This window comes from Marmota marmota, unplaced genomic scaffold (genome assembly GCF_001458135.2).
Source record: "Marmota marmota marmota unplaced genomic scaffold, marMar, whole genome shotgun sequence".
In the NCBI taxonomy this organism is placed as follows: domain Eukaryota; kingdom Metazoa; phylum Chordata; class Mammalia; order Rodentia; family Sciuridae; genus Marmota; species Marmota marmota.
The window spans coordinates 17,143,636-17,155,235 of record NW_026000075.1 but is presented as its reverse complement, the minus strand read 5'-3'; the positions used below and the strand labels follow the sequence as shown (position 1 = coordinate 17,155,235).

Here is an 11,600-nt window from a genome sequence, read left to right as displayed (position 1 = left end):
TTATTTAGAATCATATTCAAAAATACAGTGAACCTACTGTTGAATTTAAACTCTTCCAAATATAAAACACCAAAAGGTTAATATGAACACCTAATTCAAACTTTCTCCATTATATTTTTTCAAATGATCTTCAGAAAGGGAGGACACTTTCATTTTTTCGGCTTATCTTTTCATTGCCCTTCTTTTTTGGAAGAAAGTTTCCTGAAGAAAAAGGCAAAGATTTATGGGCCTGGTTATTCCACTGAGCAAAAGCATATGCCTGAAATTCTCATTTTTCTATATTCACCTGATTTTTATTATCTGCTAGAAAAGTAAAACAACAAAGGAGCTGTCAACAAGCAATAGAGGAATAATTTCCGTTTGGAATCCAATACTGATGAAAAAGAGCACAGGTAAGAAAAAAATCCCAACTCTATTTGTTAGCCTTAAATGTTCAATTTGGATAGAACAGAAGAAACTCTCCCCCTCACACACACCCCATTAGAGACTATGGTTATTAGTTCATGTATTCAATAGACTTGTTTTATTATAAAATTATTTATCAGAGACAAAAAAAAAGCTTTTTAAAATAAATTATTTCATCAGAATTCTGTGGAAAAAATATCTTAAAATTCCAAGTGGATATAACATCAGAATAGTTGAAAAGTTTACACTTTAAATAAGAGAAAAATGTGGAAAATGTGCAAGTTTTGATGAAAGGAAGTGGTTTAAATACGAATATTTTCCATTGATGTTTTATATTTAATTCAACTGATATTTTAGATGCCATGACAAAGATAAAAGGCGTTTCAGAGGAGGAAAAGCAAGGCTGTGTGATTTCAAAATTGAGTTCCTTATTTTTAAAACATTTGCTAATTCTTTTTGATTTCCAGAAGTGTTTCTATTTTTATTATGGGTCCTTATTGTTTTTCATCAGACTTATAAATGATTTTACAATGAGGGAAAATATGCTGAATTTTTTTTTCAGCTTAGGTACCAAGTTAGTGGATTGGGTACTTTGTCATTGAACATAAGGATTCTCATCAATCCCTGATCTTTCCTTGGTGCTGACTTTGAGCTCAGTGAACACACCCTTAGTCACAAGAATACCTTGGCAGGGAGTCAGAAGCAGAAGTAGAAGCAGGGCTGCCAGGAGCAGTAAAGGGGATAGACCTGGAGGGAGAAGAGAACTTCTCCCATGCCCTCCCAACATCTTTGTTTCAACATCTTTTTCAGAGTTGACTTTGTCACCCCCAGGTTAGGGACATTTTGTTCTTGTGGCAAAGCTACTGAAAATCATTATATAGTTGTTTCTTCATTTGAATCAACTCCAACAATTAAAGTTCTTAGTGAAACATGTCAGAAGAGCAAAAGCTGCCTTAGCAAAAAGTACAATATAATACAAGTAACGTGGTTCCTTTCATGGTCAAGAGAACATTACAATTTAATTGAAACAAAGCATTCAAGTTTGTTTTTAGCTGGTCATTAGCACATTCTTTTTGATGGAATTTGTTAGGTTTTGATACAATATACTGGAAACTGTGATTTCATTCTTCTCATAACAATGTATTTCTAAAAAATCAAATTTGGCATACTGGACCTTTCTGTTACTGAGAGGTAATGAAGAAAGCCTTTTTAAGTAATGTTTATCACGTTTCAACTCTTCAAAGATGTTAGAAAGGTTGGGTCAAACCATAAATTTATTATAATCCCTATGTGGCTATATATCTTTAAGTATGTATGTATTATTTTCTATTAAAATTTTTAAATCATATAACAAACCACATATATAAGTATATTAGAATGGAAATAATACATTTTATCAAAGATATGTATATTATTCTCAGGAGCAGATGTTTTCAGAATTAAAGAAACAGGCCGAAACATTGTCTTTATAACTAACAATCCTGATATATGCCTGCTTTCTTGATATGAAAAACATCTTCCTTTTCAATTTAGATTCCATATGAGCATACTAAAAGTAGTCATTTCTACTATTATTAATGTTGAAACAAAACTATGATGATGAATGTCTTAAACTGGTTCTTTACCTCTCTGACATTTTACCTTCAAATTCCAGTTTTTCTATATATCTTGATAAAGTACAAAGGTCTTGTCTAATTGATAAAGCTACTAAAATTGTTTCCACCTGTAAGGTTTATTCTAGAAATAGAAAAATGAAGAAAGAAGCACTTGTTTTTGATTTGACATGTTGCATACTTATGAGAAATGAGTTTCTTTTACTGTGAAGATTTAAAATCTAATCACAATATGACTGAGATTTGTCCCCTATGAATTAAATAACAAAATGAAACAAAGTGGAAGATGAAAGAACTTTTAAATTCAGAAATATTAATTACAGTTTTACTTTTTACATGTGAAGATTTCCAAAGTGAGGCTTATAACATCACCAAGCTTCACTTGGATGGTGGCTAGACAGAAGCAAGAAAAATAAATGCATAAAACTAGTGTTAAACATGTAAGAAAAATGCATATTTTACATATAAGTATAATCCAGCATATATAAACTATATACATGTATATACAATGTATATACATATATAATAGTACTATGTGTATATATGAATATACACATGATTGCCCAATTGCACATGTGTTATTGCTCCTATTACTTTAAAGGCCTATAATTGAGTCAGTAGAACACTTAAATGGTGAATTTAGTGATATTTATGTTCTGTTTACCTGAATTTTCATAGTTGATGATATTGAGCTAAGTATAAGCTATAAATGTCTAAGTTTAGGGTAAACTAGCTCAAGTCATTTAAGATGGCCTGACCTTTTATTATCATTTCCTCTCACAGTATCTTGACTTATCATTGTAAATATAGGCCTCACATTTTGTGAGGCATTTTATTAATGTTCCCTTTGTCATTGCCATTTCACAAAAAGTGCTACATTTTTCAGCTTAGACCACACAATTTCAAAAAGTCAGGGCTGTACAAATAATAGATCTACATTAAATGAATCAAAATGATATTTTAGATGGCTAAAAAGGTCTTCTGCTTCATAATTGTAATATGGGTTTTCATAATCCAAAATACAAATACTGCTTTGTTCAGATATCAAAGTTTAAAACTAAAATTCCCAGGTAAGAAAATAAAATTTCAAACTCAGTCATTAAAACTTTTCCTTGTGATTCTCTCTCTGAACTTTTATTAAAAATATGGTATTCATCATACTTATTTTTAAAGTATTTTGCAATTAGATGAAATAATATGTCTTTCTAAATAAAAATATAAAAGCATCCACACAAATAATATCACAAAATTATATATAACATATTAAAGCTATTGCTGAATTAAACTAATAGTTCATTTGCAATTATTTTTCACTAAACATGTTGAAGGGACATTACAATATGTTTGTTACTTCCAAATATTATTACTAGAATTAGTAATAAAAATAGCAATGAATAATGGCAAATATCTGTCCACTCTGGATCTGTTTCAGTAGCAGAACATTGCTAGAAAGTGAATTAGTTATCTATTTTTTTCTTAAAAATAAATATTTTACTGCAGCAGAAGCATAAAGCAGATGCTAATCTGTACCTATATTAATATCCATGGTACTTTATAGAATCATATCTGGTATTATAATTTAAAGCCAACTTAATTGATATTAATACAAAATTAAAACAAGTGACCTATCCAGGGGGTAGAAAAGTCCATGGAAGAAAACAAAATTCTCTCAAATACAAAATTCCGTTCTCATATAAATTTATTTCCACTAAATAAATAAATGTATTTTTATTCAAGGGTGAAATTACTACCTATATTTAAGACAAGACAGTCTCACTTTCTGTATTTGATGAATAAAATATAAACATTATAATTAGCAAGTTATATCATAATTTAATATAGTTTATGGAGCCTCATTTTTCACATGTTGAAAGCACCAGGGTCTCTAGGAATTATACTTTCACCTGGTTTGTATAATATGCCTGTTATGGATATGAGCATGTTTATTAAGTAAATACCAGAAGCATCTAGCTTTCCACTCTTATGTATGCTTTTCTCCTATTCAAAATATTTGATTGGATGAAATGGAGATATGATGAAACACTAATTTACAGGGACTCCATAAATTGAGTTTTAAAACACTTTTAAGGAATAGCACTGGCTCCCGTGAAGAAGAAAGAGAAGGATAAGAAGAAGAGGAGGAGGAGGATGAGGAGGAAGAAGAAATAAGCAAGGTGAGTTAACTAGAAAAAGATAACCTATAGGAAAGTTAAAACAAAAAAGAAGAAGAAGAAGAAAAAGAAATGACCTATTTAATAGTGGTCCTGACTCTATTGAATAATAATTTTGTTTCTCTTGTATAAGAATTTTGTTTCAATATTGTGCATGAATAAATAATCATTTATGTTCAAGGGCTTTTTGTTCATTTCTAAACTAAGTCCAAAACGTACTTCCAATAACAGAGGGCAAAAGTTGTAGACACAACATATCAAATGCAAGGTAGTCCTGAAAGTTTCACTTATAATTGAAATACTTGTGATTTGTCTTTGTATGCATATGTATATTAGAAGCTATATGTAATTAATCAAGAGTTATATCAGTAAGTTCTAGAAATTTGTAGGACGTTTAAAAAAAAAAAATACAATGCCCTCCTATTGTTTCTTCCACACAGCTTTAGAAGCTGTTGTTATCACTCATTTTTGTGAGAAAAAAAAATATGATGTAAGGCATCAGTGACTTATGACGAATTACATTCAACACATAATGATAATTTTTACTAAGGGCAGGTTGAGGAAACTAGGTGAAAACATTGGCCTCACTGCACAATTCTGTGCCTACAGAATCTGTGGATCTTTGAAGCTCTGCTGCCCTCTACTGGCCTAATGGGATAAGTGCCAGCTTCAAAGAGCTCCGGTTGCATTTTAGCAAGACTGGCATCTTAAAAATCCAATTTTCTTTGGTTTCACTCACATGTAAATGGATCATAACTTGAACTATTGTCAAGTTAATTTTTCAACATCATTTTAATGTCATACAGAAAGGAAAATTCATTCAGCATCTTCTGTCTTACTTCAAGCCATCCTGGGGCCATTTGCTGAAAGTGGTTGGGAAAAACAATGGTCAAACAAAACAGTGACAACTTTCACAAATAATACTATTTTGACAGTCCACTCAGCTTCAAGGCCTTTGATTTTGATTTAGTTGTGTACATGTGTAAATAGGAATGGGTGGGTGAAGGCGTATGTGTAATTTTAGTGCATATTTTATAAAGAATAGCAATTTCACTTTCCTTTTTCCTTATGTCATTTAGTATCTTAAGATGCTTGGATCCTTGATTACTTGTCCTGAGTAATCCTGTATTTCTTCACAATCTAGCTGCTTTATTTTCTCCCAATTGCATCCTGACTAAGAGACAGTGCCTCATCAGGTTAATAAGTTTGAAATTCACCGTCAAAGAAAAAGAAGTGAACTATAAATCAGATTTTGATAAGTACCAATTGTATCCTGGGTTGGGATAGGGATGATGGATTTTAAAATTTGTCAACATCACAGTGCATCAAACTTGTTAATAAATTAGCGTTCAGTATAACATGTAAAAGAAATAATTATTTTTAAATGGGAGCACAAAAGGCATGGCATAGCTGAAATTTAAGGTTCAAGTTTTGTATCTTCTATATATAATGTATTATGTTTTTCAAAAACTTTTTATTAGGAAAGCTATACCAGACGCATAATCACTATACAATGATTAAACATTACCTTTACAATTTATAATCACTGAAATTACAGAATAAATATATGCACATTTCTTTTGAATCTTTGTGTGTGAGAGAGAAAACATTAAAAGTGCTTCCTACAAAGCTGTTAGTGATATATACCCAGTTGCTTTTTATTTTTTAATATTATTTATATATGTATATATATATATATATATATATATATATAAGAAAGTGCAGATGTTCTCCAAAAAATCTTGGCATCAGGATGAAATGTCACAAAGAGGGTGCTCAACCCTAGGTGTGTATCTCCAGCTGTTAAACCACCAGGCCTTTACTTCAGTAGGATCCAGCTTCGAATGTGACTTTCCCCAGGGTGGTAGGAGAGATGCTGTGAGCTGTACACTACAAATGAAGGGCAGGTAGAGCTATGGAGAGGAGAGAAATGGATCAAACCTGAACTAAGCGGATTGGTTTGTGTGTGACTGTGTTTGTGTGTGTGTGTGTGTGTGTGTATGTGTGTATACCTGCACCAAATGCAGGTTTAGGGACCTAACCATATGCAGGGATTTGTGGTTTGCGAATGGGTATGAGAGACAAGAGAGTGAGTGAGAACATTCGAGCAAGACCCGCCCCCTCCCTCCCCGTCTTGCAGTTTTCAGGCATGCAGCAAACTGCATTGTTAATACATGTACAGAATCTGTGCCATGATGAGAAGAGGAAAGAAAGCCACAAATGTCAACCCCCCTCCCTTTCAAATGAAGCTACAATAAAAGGGAAAAAAAAAAGTTACTGAAAATAAAAAGACACATTGAATTTTACTTAATTAGGATCAATACAACGATCCCCAATATACCTTATACATGGCACAGTCAAAGTCTCAAGTTTCAGTATAAAAAAATAATGATAACATTTGCTGGCAAAAGTCTGCGAAGGCACTTCATTGATTAATGATCTGAGTATGGCCCTTCCTCCAAATCACATCTGAGAGGGGAGAGCATACATCTGTATTCTCTAGTTATCATGCGGTTTCAGTTCTCTTCAGGGCGGGGAAGATTGTGAGGATGGAGTTATTGGGACAAGTGTAAAAGGAGAAAGGGACATATTTCTTTTATTTTCCTTTTTTCTTTTGTGGAAAGAAAAAAAAAAAGCACTAATTTATTTTCTTCTTTCTGTTAGAACCTGTAGGTTGTTTTCTCCAGGACTTCGAGGTAATCTGGCTTGGTTTGAAGTTTGGCCCTTAACTCGAGGTAATCACTTTTTTGGGTTTGGTGGTCTGTGAAGCCCTTTCCGGCTGAGAAGAGAAGGGTTTCTTTAAGCCTGGCGTCCTGCTGTAAGTCTGGGTATTGCATGCCAGGGGGGTGGACGTGTAGTTCCTTTAATTTGGGCACTGTGCCGTAGAGACAGTCCACAAATCCCACCGTGCAGGGGGCGGGCTGTGGCCTCTCACGGTCAAGCAGCATACTGCCACCACCACAGCCTCCCCCAGGAGGAAAGAGCACCACCCCGCCGTTCTTCTCATGGTGGCGGAACCCAGCCAAGTCTCCCCCAGTTCCCCCAACCACCCCTGAGACCCCACCAGCTGCTGAGTGGTGAGGGTGAGGGTGATGGTGATTCACCGTCACTATGGTGTTGAGCTGGGAGCTGGAAACTGCTAGGGCCCATTCCTTCTCTTTTTCCAGCAAGGTCCGGTAGTTGCTGTGGTTCTCCTTGGGTGTTTCAGCAAACTGCTCACTTCCTAGGAGAACCTCACCCATTCCTGGAGGTTGTGTCCCCCCAGGACCTCCACGTTCTGCACCCCCTGTCTCCTGGACAGCTGAAACAGCCACTTCCTCCTCCTCTCGAGGCTTGTAGATGGGGTTGTTGCACATCTGGGTCACTGGGTGGGGGATGTACTCATACACATGGCCCACAGGAGGAGCCTTCTCTGGGGAGGAAAGGGTGGGCCGGCCTCCACTCCCACTTCCACCACCACCACCTCCACCATCCTCAAACAGCCGGTGGCATTGCATCTGGATGCCAGTAAGGTCCACACCTTCTTGTCGCTTGCTCCTAAAGGGCAGCTTCTTGCGACGCCTTCGGAGCACGTAGGCAAAGAGGCCTGCAGCAACGAAGACTGCTGAAAAAAACAGAACTAGCAGACTAAGAATCAACACAGAAAGTGGCACAGGACCCCCAGGGGGAGAGAACTCATACGGTGATTCGCTTGTTGGTCCCCCAACAAAGTGAGAATCTCCAGGCTGGGCTGGGGATGCTCCATCTGGTGCAATATGCAGCATCTCTGGGCACAGGACTTCCAGCTCAATAGTACGCACATCACGGTGTGTGAGGTTTTCGGGGCTTCTACAAAGCACATCACCTACCACACTGACTGAGCTGATGGTTTCAATCCACTGTTTAAAGGGGACCAGATCACAAGTGCAGTCCCAAGGATTCTCATTGAGGTCTATCTGGACAATAGCATTCAAGTGTTCCAGGACACCAGCCACAGGAAGGTAGAGGAAGTAGTTCTTCCTCAAGTTGAGCCGAGCCAGGGATGTGCCTGCAAAGGCATCTGTTGGCAAGGTCCTCAGCAAGTTATTGTTGAGGAACAGCAGCTTCAAGTTGGGCATGAGGCTAAAGGCTGCAGGCTGGATTTCCCGGATAACATTGAACTCAAAGTACAAGTAGTGCAAACTTTGTAGCCCACGGAACATGCCCGGTGTCAGCTTCTCTATATCGTTGCCATTGAGAAAAAGGCTCTTTAGGTTGGGCAGGTTGATGAAGGCCCCATCCTGGACATAAGAAATACGATTGTTCCCCAGATGCAGGAGATCCAAAGAAGAAAAATTCCAGAAATCAGAACGGTATATTTTCTGAATCAGATTGCTACTCAGGTACAGTTTCTTGGCATTCAGTGGCCTTGGAAGAAGTTCAGAAATGTTATTAAATCCTCTCTCTTTGCAGTTGACAGTCAAGCCAAGGTCATTGATATGCAAATTACAGGTACACCCAGTAGGGCATATAATGGGAATTGGTGGTCTGGTCTGATAAGGAGCAATAGGAGGTTGGTTTGGACCAGGGTATAAAGCCTGGGATGTAGAGGGTGGTCTTGGTGTCCGGGGCTGCTTGGTGGGCTTAGGCTGTTTGTTTGAAGACTTGTATTCAACAGAAGAAGCAGTAAAATGGACAGAGGACAACATTGAGGAAGGTTTAGTTGGCCATGCATTCTCCTTGCTTGATGACAAGTGAGGAATCCCCAAACTAGCCTCCACCTCAGAGTCAGACAACAAAGGACAGAGTTCTGTCTTCCTGATTTCTCGAAGGTCCTTTCCATGGAAATGGAATGGTGTCTCACAGGTGATGTCTCCCACCAGGGCAGTGTAAGGAATGCGTTCCAGCCAACTCTTCAGTTGTACAATCTCACATGTACAGTTCCATGGATTTTCTTCTAGCTGGAGCTCCATCAGGCTCCTGCCAATGTGATCTAGCATTCCTCGGTAAAAAAGAACTTTTAACCTGTTTCCACGCAGGTCCAGGTGGGTTAAAGAGACAGCCTTAAATAAATTGGTTGGAAGCATGGGGATGAGATTATCATTTAAAATCAGAACCCTTAATTTGCTTAGGTTCCGAAAGGCCCCACTCTCAATGCGCTTAATAACATTGTAATCTGCCTGCAGATATTCCAAACTTTCCAGGCCAAGGAAGGTGTCGTTTCTGAAGACATCTAGTTTGTTCTCGTGTAGATACAGCCTCTTTAAAATCTTAAGACCATTGAAAGCTCCCATTTGAATGTCCTGCAAAGCATTGTTCCCAAGGTTAATGGACACAGCATTATTCAGATGAAGAAAACTGTTGGTGTATAATTTCCTCATCGAATTCCTCTGCAGATACAGTTTAAAAGGTCTTGACCAGTACTCAGTAATCTGACTAATATTTGTAAATCCTTTACTGTCACAATGTATATGAAAAAGGCTTTCTTTAACTTCACAGTAACATGGATCAAAACAGGGCTCATCTATTTCCTCTGAGTCCTCTATCAGGGGAATCGGGGTAGTCCATCCTAGAGCAATTGTGCTTAGAAGAATTATCCACAGCATCCTCCCTCTGTGAAGCATCTCAGCTATGGAACGTTTCATCATTTGTAGTTGATTACAAAACTGCAACAGAAATAAAGATGCAGATTTTTAGCTTTTAGTCATATGCACTATTTTAATTGACTCCTACATGTGGGGCTATTTAAAAGCGATATAAAAACTTTAGCAGTTATTGAACTGACAATCAAAATGAGCCAGAAACATGCTTAACGTTAGAATGTGCCCTATATTTTAAGCTTGGGAAACTTTGATATATTGAAACACGCAGTGACATTTTCCTGAACTAAGCCATACTTGGTAAATGGCATGTCACATGAACAAAAGCAGCTTGCATTGCCTCTCATGGAACACAACAGAACTGGAATACTGTGCGGCCTTTTTAGATGTGGGCAGATTCAGCAATAATGGCAATAATTTACCCATTAAACTTGTTTTCCTGCTAAAACTCATTGACATCAAAAATATCCATTATAAATTAGATTACAACTCTGATGGAAAAATGTGTTCTTTAATTATATGTTTCTATTACAAAAACATGACTTATCCTAAAGTTATTAACGAGAATGATAAAGCATGAGCCGGTTGTCCAGAATCAGATGTTGAGATGTATAAGATGATTGGTATCGCAGGAAAACTTAAGATTTTTTTTAAGAAGCTATCAAAACATGTTTAACTACAGTATGTGGTCAGTAACATATACTTCCCACGCCCCCTTTTGCCCAAGCATAAATTATTGGCATCTCCTTCCATTGAATATGCAACTTCTATAGACTTTATCCTTTGTCTGTTTAAAGTGTTGATCAGTGATTAGTCCTTCTAAAGAACATACCCATGCAATTGTCAGAGCTAAAGATAGTGACATCTAAAGGTTGCTAAGCCTGGGAGTGTCTGAATTAAAACATTTGCAGAGCTTAGTTTGGAATGTGTGTATGTGCCTTCAAGATCAACTGAGGAACCCTAAAAAGCTGGAAGGGCTGATGATGGGATAGAGAAGAGGTGGGTAGTTAAAGGCCACAGAGGGTGGAAACGTCAATTCTTACCTGCTTATAAATGATTGACCACATGAAATACATTTCAAAAAAAACAAAAAACATCATTCTTTTCCAATCACAAGAAACATATGCAGTGCACTATTCTAAAAACATACAGAGCCTTCATCCATGGCTTCTTTGCCTAATATTATCACTATATGAAAGTGTATATATAAATAAATTATAATAATGCAGTTTTATTAGATTGTCCTTCCTGTTTCACTGAAATATCAATCAAAATTGAATAACTGATTTTAATCAATAAAAATAAATCAGAGTTTCAAGCATGTATTTTATCCCCATGCATAGATACATACATCAAGGAAATATTTTAACTTGAAACACAGTGATATAATTGATAGGGAGAGTGAAAAAAATTTATCTTCGCATTCAGCTTGCATATAATGTACACAGCTGTAAGGAAAAGAAAAACTGTGAGAAATCAAAGAGAAATCTGCCTCAGGCATGCAATACTCAATTTTTAGAAACAATTAAATGAAAAAGAGAAGGCAGATGAGGCTACATTGCAGTACCAGTTAGTCTTCCCTGTCTCTCTTATAAAATATTAAAATCTATTTAAGTTCTTTTGTCTTCACCATTCTTTTCTTAATTTTTTTTTCTTGTTTTTCACAACCCTGAGGTTTAGGAAGCACAAGCTCCAGATGTCTTTGACTTACCTATTTTGCAGGAGATTTTTTTTTTTTTAAGCAATGAATATTTAAAAGAAAAAAAAAAAAAAAGCAAAACCTTGACTTTAAGGATTCTTTCTCGTTCCTTCACCCTCCCTTCCTCTTGCTGAAGCTGAAGCAAAAGGGGATG

The 11,600-nt window shown here is 36.5% G+C and overlaps 1 protein-coding gene across 3 annotated transcripts in view; it reads right to left on the bottom strand.

Annotated features, from left to right (window-relative positions):
- Window positions 1-6,467: 6,467 nt before the first annotated feature.
- The window catches only part of Slitrk3 (SLIT and NTRK like family member 3), a 9,472-nt gene continuing 4,339 nt past the window's right edge, over window positions 6,468-11,600 (bottom strand). For 2 of the 3 annotated variants that reach the window (XM_015494303.2, XM_015494302.2), the window contains exon 2: window positions 6,468-9,813. In XM_015494303.2, the coding sequence (XP_015349789.1) occupies window positions 6,850-9,795 (2,946 nt within the window). In that variant the 5' untranslated portion in view covers window positions 9,796-9,813 and the 3' untranslated portion in view covers window positions 6,468-6,849. Of the gene's footprint in view, window positions 9,814-11,458 lie in introns of all 3 variants that reach the window. The other variant, XM_048814370.1, reaches the window with a different exon arrangement.